Raw genomic sequence first — 26,984 nt, 5'->3', positions numbered from 1 at the left:
CACCGCCCCGCCTCTGCTCGTGAGACTCTCGCGACTTTTGAGGCCGCTGGGCCGGCCCGGGAGGTTGCAATATGGCGGAGACGGAAGGGGAGACCCTGGAGTCTTGGCTGAGTGAGTAGCCGCGGCCGCTTTTACCTGCCCTCGAGCCGCTGGGATGCCCATTTCTTCACCCCCACCTCCCCTGCCCGGGCTCCAAGGCGTCGCTTCTTCGCAGCCCATGCCCGGGCTCGCCCTTGCCGCGAGCAGCCCGCGATCACGCCCCTTCCCGAGCAGGGCGCCCGGGCCCAAGCCCGGCCACCGCTTCCCTCGCTGCGGCGCGTCTTACTGCTATCGCGTGCGGCGGCCTGAACTCGGGGTCCCATAGGGCCCCGCAGGCTCGGAACAGGCGACAGCCAAGATCTTTGGGCTGACATGCATCGATTGTTTGGGGAGATTGTGGTGGGGCGGCCGCCCGGCGGTGACTCTGAGACCCTGGCACCCCAATCCCTGACTAAGGGAAAAAAGCTTCGGATTGGGGCTGAATTCCGGGAGTGGTGGGTGCTGCCGACTGCGTTCACTCGCTTGGCAGCTTCAGAATTGTGACCATGTGTTCGAGAAGTGACCGCTTCGCTCAGGCAGAATGCTTGAAGTGAGAATAATTTTCCAAAGAGAGCGACAATAGAGAACAGAGAGCTCTACCTTTTTCTTCCAGTGACCAGAGCAGCATGGTGAAATCGGTGTCGGGGACTCCCCCTACACATACAGACACCCCCCTTGAACATCCTAACGAGTCACTGTTGACATTCTATTCTGAGTAAGGCTGAGAAGCACAGTCTGAAGCTGTAGTTATAGAGGCATATTGCTGTCATTCCACTGTGAATTACAGTGCTACGAAGGAAATGTGTGTTAACCTGGTTAGCAGATAGTACTCTGCCTGAGGGTTAATAGGTGAACTTTATTATAGGCTAAACCTGGAAGCCTCTTTTAAGTAGAGGGGAAATTGGACTGGTGATAGGACAGGTGAGATACCTAGTCTGCCTTGTTCTGAGGGCTCTTATTTAGTATTGCTTCCGGGGTGTTTCATGTGATAGCTATTTCCTCAAATTGTCTGATTTTTCTTATGAAGAAACCCCCTTCAGGATGTTGAGTTTCAATTTAAAGGGGAGGAGCATTTCCCAAAAGAGAAATTATGTTTGCAAAATCTGCAGTTGCAGGCAGGTCATAAAGGTTTCTTTATATATGGAACTGTTCTCCAAGGAGCTCAGAGTACTCTACAGATATTCATTAAATTCATTTACCAAGTATCCTAGCAAAGCAGGTACTACTGCCATAATTTCACAAAAAGAGGACATCCTGATTCCAATCAAACCACTTGCCCAGAAATGCCTCACTTGCTATAACCAAGGTCAAATTAGTTTGCTTTGAAGATATTAATATGGATATTGAATAACTTAAATGACCTCAGCTGAGTTTAATAGGCTAGATTTAGAGTTACATTTTGTTTGTTATTTGTTTTTGAGACAATCTCACTCTGTTGTCTAGGCTGCAGTGCAGGGGCATGATTATAGCTCACTGTAGCCTTGAACCCCTGTGCTCAAGTGAGTCTCCTGCCTCAGCCTCCCAAGTAGCTAGAACTATAGACACATACTACCATGCTTGGCCAATTATTTTGATTTTTTTTTTTTTTTTTTTTTTGAGACGGAGTTTCGCTCTTGTTACCCAGGCTGGAGTGCAATGGCGCGATCTTGGCTCACCGCAACCTCCGCCTCCTGGGCTCAGGCAATTCTCCTGTCTCAGCCTCCTAAGTAGCGGGGACTACAGGAACGCGCCACCACGCCCAGCTAGTTTTTTGTACTTTTTTAGTAGAGACGGGGTTTCACCATGTTGACCAGGATGGTCTCGATCTCTCGACCTCGTGATCCACCCGCCTCGGCCTCCCAAAGTGCTGGGATTACAGGCTTGAGCCACCGCGCCCGGCCCTATTTTGATTTTTAGTAGAGAGGAGGTCTTGGAAATTAAGACCAAATTTTACAAAGAGATGAGGTCTTGCTATGTTGCCCAGGCTGGTCTCGAACGAACGATCCTCCCACCTTGACCTTCCAAAGTGCTGGGATTACACTCATGAGCCACATGAAGCACTGCACCCCGCCTAGAGTCATGTTATGAAATGAGAGGGAGAGTTTTTGAGGGAGAGTGGAGAAGGTTGGTGGGGGGCGTCACATGATAACTGTAGACACACAAGCTTCACAGTTGTCATGACTTAATGATGTGAACTGTACCAGTTGAACAAAGCAGCAGGTGGGGTTCATCATCATCTTAGGGTCCTGGTCACCCCATGTTTGCCTGAATTGTTGCAGAGGCCTCTGCTTGGCCCAGGGTCTCAGGTCTCTCCCGTCCTCGCCTCTCCTCAGTCCATTCTCCTCTCAGAAGCGTACTTCTGTTGAATCAAGTCATTCCACTGTCGCCTTGGTTGTTCCAGGCCTTTTTTTCCTGTGGCTTCCACATACGTTTTTGTGTTCTTCTCAGTCTGATGTTCTTGGCTCACCAATACACGTTGCTGTTCTTACCTGGAAGCCCTAATTCCTTTTCCTCAACTAAATGCTTGAAAACTCATCTCAGATTCTCTTTCCTCACAAACCATCTCTTGATGACTTCAGTCTTCTCTCAGGTCCCGCCATGATCAATCAGTTAGTGTTAATGAGTACCTGCTGTGTGAGGCATTAAAGCAATTAGAAAGTTCAAGAAGATTTTGCCTTTAGTTGGATGGAGGTGATGCTGGAGTAGATTAAGAACTCTTAAAAGATAAAGATACAAGGCAGTACTAAAATGCAGACATTCTCTTTAAGGAACTAGGGATGGGGGAAGAGATGATTCAGTGAGGATACTGCATTTGAACCAGCCATTAAAGAATGGGAAAAATTGGCTGAAAAAACATGAGGTGGTGATGTGGAGAAAGCAAACCTGCCTGGGGCACACAGTAACAGAGGTGTTTGGGAGTGAGGGAAGGTAAGGCTGGGAAATTTAAGACCAAATTCTACAAGGTTTCCAATTTCCAGCCCAATAAGTTAATTTAATTTATTTATTTATCTTTTTAAAACAGAGTCTCACTCTGTCACCCAGGCTGGAGTGCAGTGGTGCAATATCGACGCACTGCAACCTCCGTTGCTTGGGTTCAAGTGATTCTCCAGCCTCAGCCTCCCAAGTAGCTGAGACTACTGGTGTGTGCCACTATGCCCAGCTAATTTTTGTATTTTTAGTAGAGACGGGGTTTCACCACGTTGGCCAGGCTGCTGTTGAACTCCTGACCTCAAGTGATCCACCCGCCTCAGCTTCCCAAAGTGCTGAGATTATAGGCATGAGCCACCATGCCCACTTCTGCCATTATTAGGTCCTCATTTCTCGTGTACTAGATGGAATTGGTGTTTTAAGAAGCTTAATTTGAGGCTAGGCACTGTGGCTTACGCTTGTAATCCCAGCACTTTAGGAGGCCAAGGTGGGTGGATCACTTTGAGGTCAGGAGTTCAAGACCAGCCTGGCCGACACATGAAACCCTGTCTCTACAAAAATACAAAATTTAGCCAGGCATGATGGCAGGTACCTGTAATCCCAGCTCCTGAGGAGGCTGAGACAAGAGAATTGCTTGAACCCAGGAGGTGGAGGTTGCAGTGAGCCAAGATCGTGCCATTGTACCACCAGCATGGGGAACAGAGCGAGACTCAGTCTCCAAAAAAAGGCTTGATTTGATATAGAGACTTTACGTAGAATTAGGATGGATTAGAACAGAAGTTCTAAAAGCAGGTGAGAAGGAGTGAAGGGTAGGGATAAGAAAGGAAGGGAGGGGGCCGGGCACGGTGGCTCAAGCCTGTAATCCCAGCACTTTGGGAGGCCAAGGCGAGTGGATCACAAGGTCAAGAGATGGAGACCATCCTGGTCAACATGGTGAAACCCCGCCTCTACTAAAAATACAAAACATTAGCTGGGCATGATGGCGCGTGCCTGTAATCCCAGCTACTCAGGAGGCTGAGGCAGGAGAATTGTCTGAACCCAGGAGGCGGAGGTTGCGGTGAGCCAAGATCACGCCATTGCACTCCAGCCTGGGTAACAAGAGCGAAACTCCGTCTCAAAAAAAAAAAAAAAAAAAAAGAAAAAAAAGAAAGGAAGGGAGGGATTTAAAATGACATTGAGAGGCCGGGCACGGTGGCTCACGCCTGTAATCCCAGCACTTTGGGAGGCAGAGGCCGGTGGATCATGAGGTCAAGAGATGGAGACCATCCTGGTCAACATGGTGAAACCCCATCTCTACTAAAAATACAAAAAAATTAGCTGGGCACGGTGGCGCGTGCCTGTAATCCCAGCTACTCAGGAGGCTGAGGCAAGAGAATTGCCTGAACCCAGGAGGCGGAGGTTGCGGTGAGCCGAGATCGCGCCATTGCACTCCAGCCTGGGTAACAAGAGCGAAACTCCGTCTCAAAAAAAAAAAGAAGACATTGAGAAAGGATCACAGGACTGAGAGGAATGGTTAAGGGAGCAAAGGACACTTTTGGAAGGTGGCACCGTTTATAGAAATAGTGACTTAATAGGCCACATACGGTGGCTCATTCCTGTGGTCCCAGCTACTCAGGAGGCTGAGGCGGGAGGATTGCTTGAATCCAGGAGTTGGAGGCTGTGGTGAGCCATGATCACCTACTCCAGCCTGGGCAATGAAGCGAGACCTCCATCTCTAAAAATAGGAACGAGTGCACACCTGTGGTACCAGCTACTCAGGAAGCTGAGGTGGGAGGATCACTTGAGCCTGGGAGGCAGAGGCTGCAGTGAGCCATGACCGAGCTACTGCACTCCAACCTGGGTAACAGAATGAGACCCTATCTCAAACAACAAAAAATTTAAAAAAAAAGAGGCCAGGCACCAGGGCTCACACCTGTAATCCCAGCACCTTGGGAGTTCGAGGCAGGCAGATTGCTTGAGCCTAGGAGTTTAAGACCAGCCTAAGCAACATGGCAAAATTCTGTCTCTACCAAAAATACAAAAAAATCAGCTGGGCATGGTGTGAGTGCCTGTGGTCCTAGCTATGCTGGGGTAGGAGAATCATCTGAGCCTAGGAAGTTGAGGCTGCAGTAAGCCATGATTGCACCACCGCATTCTCGTCTGAGTGACAGAGTGAGACCTGTCTCAAAAATAAAAATAGGGAAGTAAGGAAAGAAAAGTGATATTTCTCCCGTCTGCCCCACTCCCCCACCCCCACCGCCTGCCCCGCAGATGGAGTCTCACTCTGTCACCCAGGCTGGAGTGCAGTGGCGCAATCTCAGCGCACTGCAACCTTGACCTTCCAGGTTCAAGTGATTCTCCTGCCTCAGCCTCTCGAGTAGCTGGCCTGCCACTGCACCTGGCTAATTTTTGTAGTTTTAATAGATAAAGGGTTTCACCATCTTGGCCAGGCTGGTGTTGAACTCCTGACCTCATGATCTGCCCTCCTTGACTCCCAAAGTGCTGGGATTATGGGTGTGAGTCACCATGCCCAGCCAATGCATTTGTTTTGACACTCATTTCTATACCGAATTAGCCCAATTATCTACTGTCATGTTTTATGAACTAATTTTTTTTTTCATGTGTTGAGCTAGGAGAGCACAGGCTCCTCGAGGGTAGAATCTGTGTTTGAACTTTTTCTGTAGTCCTTCCAGGGTCTGGCATGCTGACATGCTGTTTCCTTCATTGTGGGTGCCTAACAAAGACTTGGTGATTGACTAAGTTTCTGTTTCGATGCAGGACCCTAGCATTGAAGGTTGACCTTTACTCCCTTTCCAACCCATGTTCTTGCCTCTGCTTATTTGTAAGTCATTTGTTACATAGATTTTTTTTTTTTTCTTTTGGAGAGGGTGTCTCACTCTGTGGCCCAGGCTGAAGTGCAATGGTGCGATCTCAGCTCACCGCAACCTCTGCCTCCCGGGTTCTAGTGATTTTCCTGCCCCAGCCTTCCAAGTAGCTGGGATTGTAGGCACGTGCAACCACACCCAACTAATTTTGTATTTTTAGTAGATATGGGGTTTCACCATTTTGGTCAGGCTGGTCTCAAACTCCCAACCTTAGGTGATCCACCTGACTCGGCCTCCCAGAGTGCTGGCATTATAGGTGTGAGCCACAGTGTCCAGCCTGCTATGTAAATCTTGTTTTCTCTGGAATGTCTGAGCTGTGTTGGAATCCGGTAGCCAGTGCTGCTGTTTCCATTCCCACATAATGTTTTAAGTCCTACGAGAGTCTAGGCTAGTGATGGAGTGAAGCTGAAAATGAGAGCAGGAAATCCAGAGACACAGAAACAGATGAAGCTTTCAGCAGAGACCCGAAAATAGACAGAAACCATGAGTCAGAGCAGAGCCTGGAGGGGTGGTTCAGGAAGGCAGGGTCTGTAGGAGAACTCGGGTGTCACCTTTGTGCCAGGTGAAGGAGAATGTTGAGTGGGTGGAAGGCTGTGTGCATCTGCTGGGGGACGCAGTAGGCAGATGGAGAGATCAAGTCACCCAGAATTATCCCCAGAGGTTCCTTCCCATTCCTGTGGGTGGGGGAGCTCTGCTTTCTGAGCCGCTCAGAGAGCTGGAGGAGATACTCGGACATGGAACTGACCGTTGCAGAAACTAGGGCTTTTTGTGCCCTGAGTAGGTAAAGAGTTCCCTGTTGATTTGCAGTAAAAAGTTCTATCAAGGTGGAAGAAAGTGAGATTTCAGAGAAGTTAATACAAGTGAAAAGTGGGCAGGAATGTTCTTGGAAGTAGAAGTGCTACTGGAACTCTAATAGGCTTGGGAAGAATAGATTGTGTGGTGAATGCCCTTTGCTTCCAGGGTGGAGGAGTCGTATTTTACTCTGCACTTGGAAGATGCTTTTCCCCAGCAAAAAGTGGAAGTGAGTGGGCCAGTTTTTCTTCTGTCACAAGGTATATGACTGTTCCCAAAATGATAATAGCACTGGGGGATGGGAATGGCTCCTGAGACCATTATAATTTTTGTTTCCTGCAGCCTTTTGGTGTTATGTGAGAATTTTAAGCATCTCAAATGATAGGAATTAGTAACAGCCCCACTGACACCTGAGAAGGTTTCAGACAGTTGATGGGAGAGACTCGGCATTTGGAGGATGATAGCTGGTAGGTTACTGTAGCAGTGATGCAGGATTGTCAAGTGTTTCTTTCCAGATGGCCACCCTTGATTAGATTCAGCTGTGTTTCAAGCTCGACATTTTTAAGGACCTGCTAATTCTCTTTCAAGATTGAAGACAGACACCTTCTTTTCATCTAAACAGGAACCTAGGTTGGTTGTGGTGGCTCATGCCTATAATCCCAGCACCTTGGGAGGCCAACACTGGTCTTGACCTCCTAACTTGAGGTCAAGAGATCAAGACCATCCTGGCCAACATGGTGAAACCCCGTATCTACTAAAAATACAAAAATTAGCCAGGTGCAGTGGTACATGCCTGTAATCCCAGCTACTCAGTATGCTGAGGCAAGAGAATCACTTGAACCCAGGAGGTGGAGGTTGCAGTGAGCCCAGATTGTGCCACTGCACTCCAGCCTGGGTGACAGAGCAAGACTCCGTCTCAAAAAAAAAAAAAAAAAATAAATACGAACCTAAACCGTCAGCATCTTCCCCTTGCAGTTAGAAGAGAAACACTGCCAGCCGGGCGCAGTGGCTCAAGCCTTAATCCCAGCACTTTGGGAGGCTGAGGCGGGTGGATCACGAGGGTCAAGAAATCAAGACCATCCTGGTCAACATGGTGAAACCCCGTCTCTACTAAAAATACAAAAAATTATTTGGGCATGGTGGCGCATGCCTGTAATCCCAGCTACTCAGGAGGCTGAGGCAGGAGAATTGCCTGAACCCAGGAGGCGGAGGTTGCGGTGAGCCGAGATCGTGCCATTGAGCTCCAGCCTGGGTAACAAGAGCGAAACTCCGTCTCAAAAAAAAAAAAAAAAAAAAAAAAAAATAGAAACACTGCCGTGGAGGCCAAGCCCAAACCTGGGAAGCAGGGTGCTGCACTGGGTGCCATGGGCCTTCCCTCTGCCTGCCAGTTGTCTCTACTCAGAGCCCTGGAACCCTGTTACCAGTGAAGGGACTGGAGTCTCTGTTAGGATTTGCTCATCCAGTTGATGGTTTTTTTTTTCTTTTTGAGACAGGATTTTTGCTCTTGTTGCCCAGGCCAGAGTGCAATGGCGCAATCTCTGCCCACTACAACCTCCGTCTCCCGGGTTCAAGTGATTCTTTTGCCTCAGCCTCCCGAGTAGCTGGGATTACAGGCATGCGCCATTATGCCTGACTAATTTTGTATTTTTAGTAGATATGGGGTTTCTCCCTGTTGGTCAGGCTAGTCTTGAACTCTCAACCTCAGGGGATCCACTTGCCTTGGCCTCCCAAACTGCTGGGATTACAGGTGTGAGCCACTGTGCCCAGCCCAGCTAGTGATTTTTAGAGTTAACAAAATAAAATTATGAGAAATCGGAATTCAGAAACTTCTTTTTTTTTTTTTTTTTTTTTTTTTTTTGAGACGGAGTTTCGCTCTTGTTACCCAGGCTGGAGTGCAATGGCACAATCTCGGCTCACCGCAACCTCCGCCTCCTGGGTTCAGGCAATTCTCCTGCCTCAGCCTCCTGAGTAGCTTGGATTACAGGCATGTGCCACCATGCCCAGCTACTTTTTTGTATTTTTAGTAGATACAGGGTTTCACCGTGTTGACCAGGATGGTCTCGATCTCTTGACCTTGTGATCCACCCGCCTCGGCCTCCCAAAGTGCTGGGATTACAGGCTTGAGCCACCGCGCCCGGCCTAGAATTCAGAAACTTCTGACAGGATCCCTTGTTGGGAGGGGCTCTGACACTCTGCTTTGGGCCTTCTTGGAGCTCTGGGGAGGAAGCAAGAATGTTTTAAAGGGTGTGCATCTTCAGCCTTCCATTTTGGTTCCATTTGTCTTCGGAACCAAAGCCCTAAATTTAGCAAACAGCTTGAGAGTGCTTTCTGCAAGAGGTAGCCTCTGGATCTGAATCAGAGATGGGAACCAGTTTAACCTCCCTCAGCTGGGCTTTTTGCTGTAATCACAGGTTTGGGAAGGAAACAGAGGATAGCCCATACCAAACATCTGAACTTTGCATTGAGTGCCTGGATTTTCAATCCCAGTGGCCCTCTGAGAACTCTAGTGCTTGGGTTTGTGATTGGTCACAGAAGCCATTAAAGCCTGAGGGTGCTGGATACTCAAGCTGCAGTCTCAGGTAGATTGCATAGTGAGTAGGGCTCAGTAGGGGCTAAGTGAATATTGTTGGCTTGACAATGATGAGCATTATGTGCAATTTCAAAAACACTTAAAGCATTATGGAAGGCTAGGTCTGGAAAAATCTTTTGAGAGGTATGTAGAAAATATTCATGGTTTGTAAATATGTATATTTGTTATCTAGTTCAATCTGGTATGTTTCTCCAAAAAAACTTTCTCAACCATCTCTACTTAACACGGAGCTCATTTTTATATAGCTGGGTTCCCTTTACTTGTTACATTTACATGTTTTATTTATGTATTTATTTGGGATTTTTTTTTTTTTTTTGAGACAGAGTTTCGCTCTTGTTACCCAGGCTGGAGTGCAATGGCGCAATCTTGGCTCACTGCAACCTCCACCTTCCTGAGTTCAGGCAATTCTCCTGACTCAGCCTCCTGAGTAGCTGGGATTACAGGCAGGCAACACCATGCCCAGCTAATTTTTTGTATATTTAGTAGAGACGGGGTTTCACCATGTTGACCAGGATGGTCTCGATCTCTTGACCTCGTGATCCACCCGCCTCAGCCTCCCAAAGTGCTGGGATTACAGGCTTGAGCCACCGCGCCCGGCCCGGGAATATTTTAATTACTTGTGTTTGTCGTTTTGACCTTGATCCACTCTAAGCTCCACGAGACTAAGAATTTGTTTTCTCTTTTATTTGTGACTTTTAAAAATACTGGACAGGAAGTAGTGTTTGTAGTCGCTCTCTGAACTTTTTTTTTTTTTTGTCTCCTTGCTACTTGACTGAGCTATTGAGACTTCTCTATTAGAGAGTAAAATTGGAAGCAAACTCTTAGTGCCTAAAACTTGTGAAGAAAACCTTCCATTGCATCCTCCTTGCTCTTTGTAACAATTGTTCTCTTTTTTTGTTCTGTCCCAAGATAAAGCCACCAATCCTTCCAACCGCCAGGAGGACTGGGAATACATAATTGGCTTCTGTGATCAGATCAACAAGGAGCTGGAAGGGTGAGTCTCAGCACTGCAGGGGCAGCTGAGAGGCAGCGGACTGGGAAGGGGAACAACCGTGGCCAAGGAGGGCCAGCCCCAGGCTCAATGCGCTGAAGTGTGCTCTGCTTGTTCCTAGGCCACAGATCGCTGTCCGACTGCTGGCCCACAAGATCCAGTCCCCACAGGAATGGGAGGCACTTCAGGCCCTGACGGTAGGTTCTTCACCCTCTGGAGATGGAAGCCATGGCTCTTCACCTGCCCAGGCCATCCCTCATGTCCCCTGGTGGTTCTCAGGGCTCATGCCAAAAGCCAGCAGAAAGTCCTTGATACAAACTTAGATAGATCTTGAATCTCTTCAGCCAGCCGTTCCACAAATGTGTGTGCATTGTGCCAGGCCCTGAGGCCTCAGAGGTGACTACAGTGCCATCCCTGCCAGCACAGCCACGTGGTTAGTGTGCGAGGCAGAGAGGCTAAGGAAAGCAGCCTAGAGTTAGGGCCCTGAGCCCACGTAGGGCAAGGGAAGGCTTCGTGAAGAGATGCTGACAGGGTTGTGTTGACAGTTCAGAGTTGGCCAGCTGAAGAAGAGAGAGGTGAGTCCAGTTCATTCTGTATTTAAACATAATGCTGGTCACTAGCGAAGGAGTGGTGCTGGCAGCTGAGGCCCCTGGGGCAGAACCTGGTGTCTATTCAGACTGAGAGAATTTAAGGCATGGAATGGTGCCTGGTCCTCGATGTCTCCACATGCTCCTAAACCAAAGAGCAGCCAAGATCTCAGGAATCCAGGGCTATAGCGTGACTCAGGTCCTAGAAAGAGAAAAGAGGAAATATCATTTAGCTTATGTGCAAGTGGTTCTCAGCAGGGCATGGTGGCTTGTACCTATAGTCAATTTGGGGGGCACCTAGGCCGGGAGAATCACTTAAGCCTGGGAATTCAAGTCCAGCCTAGGCAACATAAGTGAGACCCTGCCTCTACAAAAATTGTAAAAAGTAGCCAGGCATGGTGGCACATATCTGTGGTCCCCGCTTCTCAGGAGGCTGAGGTTGGAGGATGGCTCGAGCCCAGGAAGTTGAGGCTAAAGTGAATGGTGATCACACCACTGGACTCTAGCCTGAGTGACATAGTGAGACTCTGTCTCCAAAAAAAAAAAATAATAATAACCCAGTGATTCCCAACAGGGTATGATTTGACCCTCCAGGGAACATTTGGCAATGTCTGGAAACATTTTTAGTTGTCACACATCAGGGTGGCGATCCTCCTGGCATCTAGTAGGCAGAGGCCAGGGATGCTGGTCAACACCCTATAAAGTGCAGAATGGCCCCCCTGCAACAAAGAGTGCCTGGCCCAAAATGTCAGCCAGGCCTCATTTGAGAAACCCTGCTTTAAAATGCAGAAGCCAAGAAAGAGAGCCTGGACGGTGCACTCCTTAGAAACTGCAGTGCCAGGGACCACAGGCAGCACAGGAAAGCAAAAGCGTAAGTTAGGGAGATCAACGGAGGGAGGAGGGAGGAGAAATATCCTGTCATCTTCATCAAAGATAACAGGTTAAGCATCCTTCCCACCCTCTGCACAACTGTTGGTGAGCTTATGGAAAGAACCCTGGACATTGAGTCAGAGAAACTTTGTCCCTGGACCTCACTTCCCTCATCTGTAAAACATGAGGCCAGGATCTTTAAGGAAGGCACCTTCCAGGACTGGCATCCAGGCCATCTTGGGGTCGGGATCTCAGAGTTTCTCGCTTTAGTCCCTGTCCAGCTTCCCCAACAGAGGTTTGCGGTTGGAGGGACATGGTCTGTGAGTGATCCTGTTGCTTAACTGCACTGTGCCCAGGCAGTGCACACCGCTTTTTCTGACGAGCTCCTTCCTGTGGGCATGTTTATTCAGCATTCCCTGGGTGCCAGGGGTCTTTCCAGTGTCAGGTCCCAGCCTGGAGCGTGCCCTCACTGAGCGTGTCTCCTCTGTGCGGGTGCAGGTGCTGGAGGCGTGCATGAAGAACTGTGGGAGGAGATTTCATAACGAAGTGGGGAAGTTCCGCTTTCTGAATGAGTTAATCAAAGTCGTCTCTCCAAAGGTCAGTCAGCGACAGAATCCTCGCTTCTAGGGACCTCTTTTGCTTTTATTCCTATCTCCCATTGTGCTGGCTTTCACTGCCCATCAAGCATCTCCAGGGAGCTGAAGTTCTCCGTGTCTTGTCCTTAAAGAGCTAGGGCCTTGGAGGTAATGGGATGACCAAACAGGCCACAAGACTGGCAGCTTTCTCTGGAAAGTGCCACGTCAGCCTAAATGTGCCAGGTGATGTAGCAGTGGCTGTGTATGTGTTCAGGGTGAGGGCCCATGGAGTGTGGGACTCTAGGCTCCTGGCATACGGCAGTTGTGGGTTTTGTGGGTTTTCTTGGCCTGTCTTACATGGTTACAGGGAGCTGGCCTCTGTCATTTGCTCTGATGCTCACCTGGTCAGGTTCTGCTGCACACTGGTGTTGCATAGCTCTGGGCCCCCACTTAAAGCAGAGGGAATACTTTTTCATGCTAAGGACATTCTCATGAACACCCTCAAGATGCAGTTTTGTTTATGGCGGCCTGTGTGTGAAAATACAGTGATGACCTGCCTATCCACAGACTATATCCAGGTGGACACAGCCACACCACAGGGAGGTCCTTCTCTCCCCACACTGTCTTCATACACATTTGGACACCTGCAGATTTTGAGTAGGCTTGAGGACTGTAGCTGCTAAGCAGCCACACCATTGCTGTGAAGGGAGCCTTACACTATCTTTGCCTCCAAACTGCAGTTACTAGATCCTCTCATTTTATTTTGCCACATAGTACCTGGGGGACAGGGTGTCTGAGAAAGTGAAGACCAAGGTTATTGAGCTGCTGTACAGCTGGACCATGGCCCTGCCAGAAGAAGCAAAGATCAAAGATGCCTACCACATGCTGAAGAGACAGGGTACGTGTCTGCCTGCCTGCAGTCTCCCGGCAGCTCTGGAAGGTTGGCCCAGGCAAGGAGAGAAGGGAAGGTTTGGGGTCCTGAGTCCCTCCTGAAGAGAACAGCATTTGTCCCCAGGCAAGGCTGAGTGGAGGCTGGATGGAATAAGGTGTGATTAGCCTGCCCTCCACCCTGCTACCCTTTCCAGGCCTTGATCACAGGGATGTGGCCCTTGGTATGTGAGGAGGGGTGACAAGGTGACCACAGCCTGAGTGCACGTGCTGCCATGTCCCCTTTTAGGCATAGTGCAGTCTGACCCACCCATCCCTGTGGACAGGACGCTGATCCCCTCTCCACCACCTCGTCCCAAAAACCCCGTTTTTGATGATGAAGAGAAGTCCAAGGTAAAGGATGCCCCAGGCCTGGGATTTTCTCGGATGAGAGGTGGTGGCAGCAGGGGAATATGGTTTGCACAGTGTGGGGAGCTCTCTACAGTCTCCCTGGGGTAGGGGCACTACCTCTTTCCTTCACCTCCGATTTCCTCCTCTCTCAGCTTTTAGCCAAGCTGCTGAAAAGCAAAAACCCAGATGACTTGCAAGAGGCCAACAAGCTCATCAAGTCCATGGTGAAGGAAGTGAGTGGGCCCTGGTCCTTCGGGCACAGCGGGGAGGAGCCCATGACCACACAGCAGAAGCCTCTGCTGCCAGCTGCCCTGCCTCTGCTCCAGAGGCTGAGAGTAGTAGGAGGAGCACAGTAGCTTCCAGGGGAGGGAGCATGGAAGGGAGGAGCACAACTGGGTCGGGACGGGTATATGAAAGCAGAAGTATAGACTGCGCACCAGGCACCCTGCACTGAAAGGAGCTTCTGAGGCACAGCCTCTGCGCTCATGTCATGGCCGAAGTGGGAAGACATTCGAGTTAAGTGCTCTTTCTCCCGATCATTGGAGCAGGATGAGGCACGAATCCAGAAGGTGACCAAGCGTTTGCACACGTTAGAGGAAGTTAACAACAACGTGAGACTGCTCAATGAGATGCTGCTTCATTACAGCCAGGAAGACTCTTCGGATGGGGACAGAGAGCTGATGAAGGTGGGCCTGCTGGCAGTAAAGGCTGCCTCCTGGGGCCATGCTGCCCTGCAGGAGATCAGCCAGCATGTGCTGCATACCTGCCTTGTCAAAGACACAGGCTGCGCACACCCTTGGCAGCATATTCACGACCTTAAGCATCTGCACAGCAGCCACATCAGTAGAGGGTGGCATCCCCATTTGCCATCGGGATCAGCTGACTTGCCCAGGGTGTAAGGGCTGGATGGAAACCTGGGTTGGACTCCAGAGACCATGCCCTTGGTGCTCACCCTGCTCTCTGCCTTTTCTTACTGCCTTGGGGACACTGGGACCGAGAGGCTTCCTTGTGACCCTGATGGCCTTCTGGTCCAGGCCATGGTTGGGTGGATAGTGAGTTCAGAGGCACATGCCAGCCTGGAAGGCAGGAATGAACTGGTCATCCATCCTGGTCACTGCTACCTAAACAAACATCCTGGGTGACGTGGTGTGGTGGTGGCAAGAAGATGTGTACTGTGGTCCCAGTTTTGTTGGTAACTGCCCGTGGCAACTGGTGGATCCTTGACATTTTCTGGCCGTGAACCCTGAATGAATCAGATGGTCTCTAAGGGCCTTTGTGGTTGCAATTTTTATGTCTGAGTCTCTTTCAGGAGCTGTTTGATCGGTGTGAGAACAAGAGGCGGACATTATTTAAACTTGCCAGCGAGACTGAGGACAATGATAACAGTCTGGGTAAGTGAAAGAGCGATTGGCAGAGATGAGCCAGTTTGGATATGTGGGTGGGAACTATCATAACAGGAGTCAGAAATCTCTCTTTCCTGCTCTAGGGGACATCCTGCAGGCCAGTGACAATCTCTCCCGTGTCATCAACTCTTACAAAACAATTATTGAAGGGCAGGTCATCAATGGTGAGGTGGCCACCTTAACCCTGCCTGACTCAGAAGGTGAGATGCTCTGGTCCCCAGCTCTGGACTTCTCCAGACCAGCCTTAGGTCCCTACCATGAAGCTGTGAGTGCAGGCTGGACAGCATGGTGCTGCACAGGACCTGAGGGGTTCTCTGCCATTCCAAGCAGTCCTCCAGCTTCCCAGAGGCCTGAAGATGTGGGTGGGAATTTCCCAGCCTGCCTTCTCAGGCTTGCTTTGCAGCACCCTCTGGCAGAGATGCCAGTGGATTAGGCCAGAAACTGCAGCAGTAACCACTGTGCCTAGGGCGTTGTCTCCTGCCACACAGCCACTAGAAGACCCCTAATTATTCCTGTCCTGCTCTCTTGACCATCCAGGAAACAGTCACTGCAATAACCAAGGCACGCTTATCGACCTTGCCGAGCTGGACATGACGAACAGTTCATCCCCCGTGTCGGCCCCAGCACCCACCCCACCCTCATCAGGCATCCCAATCCTCCCTCCACCACCCCAGGCCTCAGGACCTCCACGCAGCCGCTCATCCAGCCAGGCCGAGGCCACCTCCGGGCCCAACAGCACAAGCAACGCCCTCTCCTTGCTGGATGAGGAGCTGCTCTGTTTGGGTACGGCCCACAGGGGGGCTGTCAGCGGCGTCCCCTGGTAGGGCTCTTGGAGGGAGACGGGTACACAGAATCAGGAGGAACCTTGAGCGGGACCCCAGTCTGGAATTGTAGGTAGTCAGTGAAGCTCAGCAACCCTTGGTGCCCCCAGGGGCATCCTCTTGGTGGATTGTGCCTCCTGCCCTGCACCCCTCCCCACAAGCCCCCCACTTCTGCATGTATGGACTGGAGAGCTCCCCTCTGGAGGCTGCCTGCAGGACAGCTTCTCCCTGCACGTTCACTCATGTCACTTGTCACCTGACCCTTCCTCGCAAGGCAGAACTAGGGCTGCCCCACCTCAGTCCTCTTCTCATCAGGTTTTCTCCTCTGTTGTCAGGCCTCGCCGACCCAGCCCCTAATGTTCCTCCCAAAGAGTCAGCTGGGAACAGCCAGTGGCACCTGCTCCAGGTAGGGGCACAGGAACAGTGACAGCACTACTGTGCTGAGCACCTCCATACTTTCCAGAGTCATCTCTCCTGGGCTGCAGTTAGCTGTCCCCTCCAGAGCGTGCCAGCTGCAGTGGGAAACGATGAGTGCCTCTGGAGCTGTCTTCTGTGTGGTCCTTGGAGGGCTGCACCCTGCCCCAGTGGCAGGTCCTCCCACCCCGCCCTCGGCTCACCACCCTTTCCATTGCTCATAGAGGGAACAGTCTGACCTGGCCTTCTTCAGCCCCAGGCCGGGGACTGCTGCCTGCGGTACTTCCGACACTCCTCTGCTCCAGCCCTCAGCCCCCTCCTCAAGCAGCTCCCAAGCTCCACTGCCGCCTCCCTTCCCAGCTCCTGTGGTCCCAGCCAGTGTTCCTGCCCCCAGTGTGGGCTCCTTCTTGTTCTCTACTGGAGTGGCCCCAAAAGTTGAGCCCACAGTCCCTGGGCACCATGGCTTGGCGTTGGGCGACAGCACACTGTACCACCTGGATGCCCTCGATCAGCTTCTAGAAGAGGCCAAAGTGTAATGAGTGGGAAGAGATGGGGAGTTGCTGAGGGTTGGGCCTGAATGTGTCAGAACCAGAGCTAACTTGGAAGGGATGGGGGGGGCCTTGCAGTCCCATCAGTCAGACTGGGAGGTGAGGGGTGGCCCTGGGTAAGAACATGGCCAGGGGCTTTAGGTGAGAGTTAGCCCTGCAGCTCTGGCCGGCTCTGATGTGCCTTCCATCCTTCCTGCCTCGCAGGACCTCAGGCTTGGTGAAACCCGCCGCCTCCCCTCTCATCCCCACCACCACCCCAGCCAGGCCTCTCCTGCCCTTCTCCTCGGGGCCTGGCAGCCCACTCTTCCAGCCACTTACTTTCCAGTCCCAGGGCAGTCCTGTGAAGGGGCCTGAGCTCTCCCTGGCCAGCGTCCACGTGCCTCTGGAATCGATCAAGCCTAGTAAGTGTTGGAGGCTTGAGGTGGGATGGGGTGATAGGGCTCACAGCCACAGAGCTGTAGGACACGCGACATGGGACGATCCAGGCCTCCTTGTAGGTGGTCCATTAGAGCCGAGCAGGCCTGCCTGCCGAGTTCTCAGCCTTAAGCTCCTCACCAGTGCCTGTCCCAGAGTCCATAAAGCACTGGACTTGTCACAGCCTCGGTGTACTCCTTTTCTCCTCACCACTGGGGCTTTTTTGGGTGTCTCTGGTGCTGGTGCTCCCAAACCCACGTTCTGCTTTCTTGTAGGTAATGCCCTTCCCGTGACAGCCTATGATAAAAATGGCTTCCGCATCCTCTTCCACTTTGCCAAGGAGTGTCCCCCAGGACGGCCTGACGTGCTGGTGGTGGTGGTGTCCATGCTGAACACGGCTCCCTTACCTGTCAAGAGCATCGTGCTGCAAGCTGCAGTGCCCAAGGTACCAGTGTCTCCCTGGGGCCAAAATGGCCTTATCTTGACCCTATTGTGTGGAGGCCTTTGCAGCCAACAGGTGGCAGAGACAGGAAAGAGAGAGGGGGGAGAGAGAGAGACAGAGAGAGAGAGAGAGAGAGAGAGAGAGTGTGTGTGTGTGTGTGTTTGTGTGTTACAGAGAGTGTGTGTGTGCGTGCGCGCACACTGCAGGTTCCATCTGGGACACCTGCCAGCTCTCAGCTGCCTTAAAAGGAACTCCTCTCTCTGTCTCTCTCTCTTTAGTCAATGAAAGTGAAGTTGCAGCCACCTTCTGGGACAGAACTCTCTCCATTTAGCCCCATCCAGCCACCTGCAGCCATCACCCAGGTCATGTTGCTGGCCAATCCGCTGAAGGTGAGCATCACAGAATCCAAGGGTCCCAGCCTGAGGCCCCAGATTAGGACCTCAGGACCACCAACTCCCAGCTGGAAGTCTTGTGACCTATACGATCAACACATCCCTTTGCTGTCTTAGGTTAAGCGGCTTAGCATGGTTGGGGGTTTTGGGGAAAAGGGACCATACCTCTAACACAGAGAGTAGCAGAAAAGAGGGTGTCTTGCCGAGGGGTGGATCTCACTTGCTGCCCTCTGTCACAGGAGAAGGTACGGCTTCGGTATAAGCTGACCTTCGCCCTGGGGGAGCAGCTGAGCACAGAGGTGGGCGAGGTGGACCAGTTCCCTCCTGTGGAGCAGTGGGGGAACCTATGACCCCAGAGGACGCTGTGATCTCCACTTTGAAGCCAGGCAGGCTGCCCTGAGCCAGGGAGGGCTCTGGTCCCGTCACTCTCCACGCCCTGACGACAGTGCTTATAGGTTTGATGTGGAACAGGGGCCCTGGGCATTTCTGCTGGGAACCAAACTGCTGCTGTATAACCTCTCCTCTGGCCCCTAAAAGGACCTGTTTTATCTACCTGTGTGACTTGAAGTGGCCATATTCTGTCAGGGGTGGGAAGTGGCCCCTAATGTCACTGATGTTCTGGATTCTGGGAACCTGGACCCCAGGCTTGGTGTAGTTTTTCTTCTTTCTACTGGCATTTACTGAAGCCACCAGGGGTGGGGGGGTGGGAGTCTCTAAAGAGAGACTGTCACGTCTCACTCCCTACAAAAGAGCCGCATCCTCACACCCTGCAGCCCAGGAGGCCACAGCCCCGTTGCGATCTCATGCTCCCCCTGCTGGCCAGCTCCTGCTACTACCCCCAGGGAGGTGCCTGGCCCAGAATAAGGAACTGGCATACTGCAGAGTCCCCAGCCCTGCCTCTGGTGGGCAGCAGCATCATGGAATGGCCACTGAGTGGTGAGTTGTTTGCTTGTCCCCAGCAGTGGCAGGCTGTGTCCTGTGGACATCTTGGCAGGACATAGACTTTGGCCTCTATGACAGGCCCAACTAGAAATAGGAAAGAAAATGAAGACAGCCCGTGTCTCCCCTTCTCCAGAAGCAGGTACTCAGCTTTCTGGGAAAAGCCTGCCTCCAGCAGTGGGGACAGGCCATCCTATTGACTACCTCTTGCTTGGCATGAAATAAACTGCTATCTTCCCCTTAGAATCTCCCACCACTCGGTGTCCTCCTGCTTTGGCCTCCCTCTCCTCTCACCAGATGGCATGTCGTGTGGCACCTGTGGCTGGACACAGGCGGCCTCAGGATCACAAATGTTGCACTAAACATATGTCCTAATGTGCTGCCCAGAAACCTCGACTGTTCTCCAGCTACTGAGGGGCACTGTCAGCGAGATGCTGGGTCTGGGAGTGATGAGATCAGGGGCCACTCTTAAGCTAAGTCACCAGACCCTATTGCTTCAACAGTGCTTGGCCCCAGCCAGCTTGTCCTGGTCACTCTAGCTGCTGGATGTGATCTTGGGACAGGGACTCCAAGCCTCCCTCAAAAAGCAAAAGGAAACAATCACCAGCAGCCATAGATGCAGGGGAGGCGTGCAGAGCTCAGGCGAACAGTCTCAGCAACTGGACATCTCTAGAAAAGGAAGGCAGCACAGACCATGTTCCCTGGTTCCTCCCTGTCCCTTGCCAGGCTTCCTGATTCCGTACTATAGATCAAGAGGTCATAGCCCTTCCCTAGCCCTCGCTGTCTTTAGCAAGCAGGTTTCACTGCTTCATTAGGACAGGTCAAAAGTGAATCATTTTTCACAACTTAAGGAGTAAATCCAAGAGCTTTCCAGAGACTGGCTGCTGCAGCCCTGGGAATGTCTATAAAATGACTCTGGAAATGTAACTTTCTATTAAGCTCAATTGAGTGTTACTCGTTACTATTGAGGTCAATGCTTCATGGCAAATAGCTGTACTGGATATACGAACTCTGCTGCCCTTGTTTGCTGCATGTTAAATAAAACCATTTTCACTGTACTCGGAATCTTCTTAATACAGACGCCATTCACCCTGATGGAGGAAAGGTACCACCTGTGAATTCCAGACGTAGGTGAGTGAATAGCCTGTGACAGAACTGCCTCAGGTTTTTGTTAAAAGTACAGGTTTCTGAACACTTGTATTTTAAGGGAAATAACAAAATTGTTAAGTGTTCCAGAAGATTGAGGTGAGGCAAGAGTTCAGAAGCACAAGTCTACCACCAAGGGTCTTGTTCAAATTTTCAAGACACTGCAGTCACCATAACTTTTTTTTTTTTTTGAGACAGTCTCACTCTATTGCAGGCTAGAGTACAATGGTGCAACCTCAGCTCATTGCAACCCTCCACCTCCTGGGTTCTTGCCTCAGCCTCTGAGTAGCTAGGATTACAGGTGCACAACATCATGCCTAGCTAATTTTTGTAATTTTAGTAGAGATGGGGGTTTCACCATGTTGGTCAGGCTGGTCTTGAACTCCTGACCTTGTGATCCACCTACCTCGGCCTCCCAAAGTGCTAGGATTACATGCATTTCACACCATTGCACTCTAGCCTGGGCAACAAGAGCAAAACTCCATCTAAAAAAAACCTCCCTGGGTAGACTCTAAGAACCTACATTTGCAAAAGAACATTTATTCTTTTTAAAAAATTATATACATTGTAATACAAAGTTACCACATTGAAGCAGCTCTCAGGAGCCTTCCAGTGAGCCTTCTCTTACAATTGCCCGAGCAAGATTTCGTGCAAGAGCAAGTCTCAGCATTTCCACCTTGGTGGTCTCTATGTCATCATCCTGCAAAGCAGAGTGCCAGCGTGAGATACAGCAGGAAGGAGCCCTGTCACACTCCCGAAGGTTCTAGCTAATCCACAGGTGGAGGGCATTTTAACATTCATAGTAGCTTTCAGAAAATTATCAATATAAAAACAGTACCAAAGGGCCACACTGGAAATGAACAGGAAAGAACAAAATGTAGAGATAAGAACACTGGAAACCCTCGTTTTCTCCTAAAAGTTGGTGTGTGAATTACACAGGTTAAGGGAAACGAGCACATGTATACATAGAAGCCAGTGTTTCTGGAGGGAAGGGGAGCCTAAGATAGAGGGAGCCTTTTCCCACCTCCATGTGGAACCATCAACCCAAAAGTTAAAATGACCTGGCACTGCTGGGTGTCGGGTCCTCTATGCACGGGTCTTCCTGAAGTCAAGTCCTCCAGACACTGCATCAGCTCATACGTCTGTTCTGCTGAGAAAATCACCTAGGAAAGAGACTGCCTTGCTTGGCTGCTCCCCAGCCAAGGGCCCATGTTCGCATGTTCAGACGTTCTTCCTTTCATGCCCTCTGGAAAAAGTGTGCTTTGTATAGAAGACCTCATTTCAAACTAAGCGATATTTCCCATTTGAGTGTGGAATTCCAGAGAGGGTGCTGAGGGGAATACATCCCCGCAGGCAGAACAGCTGGGAGAAAACCTGTGTATCGGCAACAGCTACACACCTAAGCTCCAGCAGGGACTGACAAGCAAAGCAAACCACCGCTGCTGCAACCCTCACCTGTTTCTGTTCCAAAAGGGGCAGCGCATCTGTCAGCAGAGTCATCCAGAAAGACCGAGGGGCAATCTGAGACGTCATCAAGGACAGAAGGAGAGAAGCTGCGTCGGCAAAACGTTTCTCACCATACACACGGTGGAACTCGCGATACTTTCCTATGGCAAAACGAGAGCACTAGGTCACCTGCATATTCCCCCAAATCGTTCAAGTGACACCTACAAAAGTCGCCCTGGCCCTAACGAGATGAAAAACCCCAGACAAGTCACTCCAGCGAGCAGGAGATATTTCCAGAGCTGTTTCCAAACAGGCCAATGAGATGCAGACCAAGAGTGTTCAAAACAGACTTTGAGCCGGGCACGGTGGCTCACGCCTGTAATCCCAGCACTTTGGGAGGCTGAGGCAGGCGGATCACAAGGTCAAGAGATCGAGACCATCTTGGTCAACATGGTGAAACCCCATCTCTACTAAAAATACAAAAAATTAGCTGGGCATGGTGGCGCGTGCCTGTAATCCCAGCTACTCAGGAGGCTGAGGCAGGAGAATTGCCTGAACCCAGGAGGCGGAGGTTGCGGTGAGCCGAGATTGCGCCATTGCACTCCAGCCTGGGTAACAAGAGCGAAACTCCGTCTCAAAAAAAAAAAAAAAAAAAAAAAAAAAAACAGACTTTGAAGGAACTCCAAAGAGTCAAATATGGGGAAACGTCAGCATCAAAATACATAAAAAGAGTCATGGGTTAAGAGACTGACGACCGGGCGCAATGGCTGACGCCTGTAATCCCAGCACACTGGGAGGTCGAGGTGGGCAGATCACGAGGTCAGGAGTTCTGAGACCAGCCTGGCCAACATAGTGAAACCTCGTTGCTACTAAAAATACAAAAATTAGCCGAGCATGGTGGCACGTGCCTGTAGTCCCAGCTACCTGGGAGGCTGAGGCAGGAGAATCACTTGAACCTGGGAAGCAGAAGTCATGGTGAGCCAAGATCATGCTACTGCACTCCAGCCTGGGCAACAGAGCAAGACTCCATCTCAAAAACAAAAAGGGGGATTGACTAGGCCAGGCACAGTGGCTCATGCCTGTAATCCTAGCACTTTGGGAGGCCAAGGTGGGCAGATCAGCTGAGATCCAGAGTTTGAGATCAGCCTGACCAACATGGTGAAACCCCGTCTCTACTAAAATACAAAAACTAGCCAGGTGTGATGCCACATGCCTGTAGTCCCAGCTAGTGGGGGAGGAGGGGGGCTGAGGCACAAGAATTGCTTGAAGTTGGGAGGTGGAGGTTGCAGTGAGCTGAGATCACACCACCGTACTCCAGCCTGGCAGCCTGGGTCACAGTGTAAGACAGAAAAAAAGGAAAGAAAGGAAGGAAAGATACCAGAAAAGAAAGGAAGAAAGGGGAGAAGGGGGGGGAGGAAGGGGAAAAGAAAAAAGGCACTAAGGAGATGTTACAGCCAAACTCATGATCCTAGGCATGACCAAGGACATTTCTGAGACCACTGATGCAATGGGAATATAGGAAGAAAGTGCTGGGAGAAGTCTGGTGTGATCCCTCCAATCTCCTCAACTACCCACTTGTGCCCACAAAACCCAGAGACTCACCCAGGAATGTCAGTCGGTCACTGAGCATCATGGCTGGCCCCAGGTTGTCGATGAGATCCAAATCAGAAAAGCAGCCTCGCTCACAGTAATCCCTGAGGAACCTGCAAGACCCGGCCCAGAGATCAGAGCAGTAGTCTCAAGCCTACCTCATCCGCCCAGTCCCTGGGAAGCCAACACCAGTGGCACCCACCGGTCTGACACAAGCGTGGCAAAGGCGGCATCCTTAGCACGGATGCTCCAAGAGAGGGCAGAACCCAGGCGATTGTTGCGGACGGCTTTCATGGCTAAGATCTTACAAATGCTGCGAACTTTGCAGGGGAAAAGAGAAACGGTGAATACTTTCACCCCACAAATCCATTCCTGAGCCCTGTGGGAACTGGAGTGGCCTCACAGCCTCACTCCACCCCAAAGCCTCTCTATGGGCTCTAAACACAGCTGAGTCAGCAGAGCTGGAAACTTTGGGGCTGATTAATAGTGTCAGTGGCCATCATGGCAGGACTGGCTCTGTGAGTGTGTGTGGCTTCAGGGGCAGCAAAGGAGGATTTCTGTTTCTCTCTACAAGTCAGCTCTTCCGTTACCTCTCCAAATGCCTCAAATCCCATCTTCCTGTGGGTCATGAATACCATATGCTTTCAGAAATCGTCGTGAACATGCAACTGCCTCTCTAGGCAGTTGGGTAATAACTGTAGGGTAATAACTCATGTTTTTATCAAAAGTGAGGGGAGAAAGGAAGAGACAGACTTGGTCATCCTCATTCCACTCTCTCTGCTTTTCTGAAGCCACCTCCAGCACTGCTTCCCCAATGAGTCAGGCTGAGCTAGCAATAGCAACCCACCTGGACGGGGAAACAGCCCCCAACCCCAGCCTTGACGTCGTGGAATCAAGTGTGTGAGAGAAGAGGCAGCTCAGGCCTTTGCAGGTGGCATGTAGATTTTGTCTGGGTTCCAGTGGATCCCTAGCTTTCTTGTCCTTCCCAAATAATGATCCCATCTCTCAGCTTACCTCTTGGCATCCATAGCTCCACCTCTCCCATGTGGCTGGGGAAGACGGGGATGGCGTGGGGTAGGCAGGGTAGGCACAAAGTATGACCTCAGGGTCTCCTGACTTCTGTGTCCCACACACTAGGCTGGGAGTGGGGCCAGCTCACCTTGTTCAGTCATCTGCCGCTGCTCACAGATCCGCAGCACCTTCAGGGCTTTCTGCTCAGTGTTCAGAGGTATCCGCTCAATGTGTAACTCCAGGGAGACTCGGCCCAGCTCAGGGCAGTAATCAAAGTAATCCACCCCCAGCTGCCACAGGCTGCAGAGATCCAAGGAGGACAGACATGAGGTGCTGCTTTGTGGCTCTGGGGACTGGCACCTGAGGCTCCCCTCCACTGACCCTTCCAGAGCCTTTAGGGAGCCAACTAAGAGAGAATAGTCCAAGCTCCAATGACACCCACATGCTGAAGAGCACCCAGCACAGCACACACCCTTCCTACCTGGGTTCCTTCCTACCTGGGATGAGCGAATAGCCCCGAGGCGTACTCCAGCAGGAGGAACTCTCTCATGTTGGAACCAAAACTGGAATAAAATGTAACAAAAGACCAAGACTCCTGGCCTGCCCTGTTCAGGGCCCCCTTCCTCAGCCCAACCTCCCTTCTAGGCACTGGTGATGAGAAAAGGAGGATTGGCGCCTCCAGTCCACTTACTAGAGGTTGTGTGACTGGAGGAGCTTGCAGTGGTCCAGCAGGTCTGTCAGGTGGGCCACAAACCACCAGTTGCTCAGGGCGATGCTGCAGATTCAGACACCAAGGCAAGAAGGAAAGTCAGGCCAGAGGTGGCATCTCAAAAGAGTTGGGGTGAGAATAACCCCACATGTCCTGTCCCTCAAAGAGATGGGGCCAGGCGTGATGGTAGCTCATGCCTATGATCCTAGTACTTTGGGAGGCCAAGGCAGGCAGATCACTTGAGCCCAGGAGATCAAGATCAATCTGGGGAACATGGCAAAACCCCCATCTCTACAAAAAATATAAAAGTTAGCCAGGTGTGGTGGCACATACCTGCACTCCCAGCTACTTGAGAAGCTGAGATGGGAGGACTGCTTGAGCCTGGGAAGCAGAGGCTACAGTGAGCCGAGATCACACCACTGCACTCCAAATTGGGTTAGAGAGAACAAACATATCTCCAAAAATAAAAATGCTCAGAAAGTAGTTTGGTTTCTTTAATTTTTTGAGACAGAATCTTGCTCTGTCACCTAGGCTGGAGTGCAGTGGCGAGATCTCGGCTTACTGCAACTTCTGCCTCCCAGTTTCAAGTAATTCTCATGCCTCTGCCTTGCGAGTAGATGAGATTACAGGCATGCGCTGCCACACCCAGCTAGAAAATAGCTTTTAAATGTTCTCACCACATGAAAAGGGTCAATTTATGAGGTGACAGGTGTGCTCACTAGCTTAATTTCACAGTGTCTATCAAACATGTCTATCAAAACATGTTGTAAACCTTGCCCAGGCACCGGGTGGCTCCTGCCTGTACTCCTAACACTTTGGGAGACTGAGGCAGGTGGATCACTTGGCTTAGGAGTTTGAGACCAACCTGGCCAACATGGCAAAACCCTGTCTCCACCAAAAATACAAAAATTAGCTGGGCATGGTGGTGCGTGCCTATGGTTCCAGCTACTCAGGAGGCTGAGGCTGAAGGATTGCTTGAGCTCAGGAGGCAGAGGTTGCAATGAGCCAAGATTACATCACTGCACTCCAGCCCAAGTGACAGGGCGAGGCTGTCTGAAAAAAAGTTGTACACCTTAAATATATAATACTTTATTTGTTAATCACACCTCAATAAAGCCAGGAAAAAATGGGAAGGAGTCAGCTGGGTCAGGGAAAAGGACACCTCAGCTTCCCAAAACAGCTGTTGCGACCCAAATTTCTAACGGGGAAACTATTAGAAAAGCCCGTGAAAAGGCTATAGGGGACTCAAGCTAAGGGAGCCAAAGCCTCAGCCTGCACAAAAGCTACCTGCAAGTGGAAGGCAGGCCTGAGACAGCACCCGCTGTCTTCCCAAAGGGATCCAGTATCCAGCAGCCTATAGTCCCAGCTACATGGGAGGGTGAGGCAAGAGGATCGCTTGAACCCAGGAGGTCGAGGCTGCAGATCCAGTGGAGCCAAGATCACTCCACTGCTCTCCAGCCTGGGTGACAAAGTGACTCTTTCTCAAACAAAACAAAAAACTTGGCAGGACGTGATGGCTTACACCTGTTAACCCAGCACTTTGGGAGGCCAAGGTGGACAGATCACCTGAGGTCAGGAGTTGCAGACCAGCCTGGCCAACATGGTGAAACCCTGTCTCTATTGAAAAATGCAAATTATAACTGGGCATGGTGATGGACACCTGTAATCCCAGCTACTTGGAAGGCTGAGGCCGAACCCAGGAGGCAGAGGTTGCAGTAAGCCAAGATTGCGCCATTGCACTCCAGCCTGGGTGAAAAGAACAAAACTCCATCTCAAAAAAACAACAAAAAAACCCCAGAAACACACACAAAAAACTTGTTTTTTATTCCCCAAATCTAATATCATTTTCTCAAAGTCCTGGCTTTCTTTTGCATAAAACAAGAAGACCAGATAGGGCGAAGGAAACTCTTTCCATGCCCAGATTTACAAAGAGCCAGTTGAGGTCGGTGAATCTGACATCTGATCAAGGCTGTCTTCTGCATTACCCACTTCCCTCCTTCCCAGCAGTCTTCAGTGCACTGCCCACCATCCAGGGTACACAAGAAGGAAGGAGATATTCTTTCTGACTTACCATATATGGAGAGTTCTGGAAAGCTCTACCTTTAATTCATTATGTTTGACACACCCTTTCCTGCCTTGTTTAAGATTCAGTGCAATGATAGAACACCCTCTTTTGG

General features: G+C 50.8%; 2 protein-coding genes across 5 annotated transcripts in view; one reads left to right on the top strand and one right to left on the bottom strand.

Moving 5' to 3' along the window:
- Position 1: 1 nt before the first annotated feature.
- On the top strand, positions 2 to 19,963 carry GGA3 (golgi associated, gamma adaptin ear containing, ARF binding protein 3). Of its 3 annotated transcripts, XM_003931738.4 has the most exons (17): positions 2 to 111; positions 10,141 to 10,225; positions 10,344 to 10,419; positions 12,178 to 12,276; positions 13,029 to 13,152; positions 13,432 to 13,535; positions 13,685 to 13,765; positions 14,081 to 14,218; positions 14,842 to 14,923; positions 15,019 to 15,135; positions 15,473 to 15,718; positions 16,092 to 16,162; positions 16,395 to 16,702; positions 16,923 to 17,119; positions 17,408 to 17,577; positions 17,853 to 17,963; positions 18,206 to 19,963. In XM_003931738.4, the coding sequence occupies exons 1-17, from the start codon at positions 72 to 74 to the stop codon at positions 18,314 to 18,316; spliced, it is 2,160 nt and encodes a 719-aa protein (XP_003931787.2). In that variant the 5' UTR covers positions 2 to 71; the 3' UTR covers positions 18,317 to 19,963. The 3 variants fall into 3 exon arrangements, with proteins under 3 accessions (XP_003931787.2, XP_010340737.2, XP_010340738.2); XM_010342435.3 differs by having other exon boundaries at positions 17,853 to 18,297; XM_010342436.3 differs by lacking the exons at positions 2 to 111; positions 10,141 to 10,225; positions 10,344 to 10,419 and adding an exon at positions 10,541 to 11,680 and having other exon boundaries at positions 17,853 to 18,297.
- A 608-nt stretch (positions 19,964 to 20,571) lies between these two features.
- Positions 20,572 to 26,984, bottom strand: part of NUP85 (nucleoporin 85) — a 43,837-nt gene continuing 37,424 nt past the window's right edge. For both annotated transcript variants that reach the window (XM_039476675.2, XM_039476677.2), the window contains 8 exons: positions 24,790 to 24,873; positions 24,596 to 24,661; positions 24,247 to 24,398; positions 23,290 to 23,407; positions 23,100 to 23,200; positions 21,507 to 21,658; positions 21,113 to 21,214; positions 20,572 to 20,751 (listed from right to left, as the gene is read on the bottom strand). In XM_039476675.2, the coding sequence (XP_039332609.1) occupies positions 20,650 to 20,751; positions 21,113 to 21,214; positions 21,507 to 21,658; positions 23,100 to 23,200; positions 23,290 to 23,407; positions 24,247 to 24,398; positions 24,596 to 24,661; positions 24,790 to 24,873 (877 nt within the window). In that variant the 3' untranslated portion in view covers positions 20,572 to 20,649. The remainder of the gene's footprint in view (positions 20,752 to 21,112; positions 21,215 to 21,506; positions 21,659 to 23,099; positions 23,201 to 23,289; positions 23,408 to 24,246; positions 24,399 to 24,595; positions 24,662 to 24,789; positions 24,874 to 26,984) is intronic.

Source organism: Saimiri boliviensis, chromosome 17 (assembly GCF_048565385.1).
Source record: "Saimiri boliviensis isolate mSaiBol1 chromosome 17, mSaiBol1.pri, whole genome shotgun sequence".
NCBI lineage: Eukaryota > Metazoa > Chordata > Mammalia > Primates > Cebidae > Saimiri > Saimiri boliviensis.
This window is presented reverse-complemented; position numbering and strand designations above follow the sequence as displayed.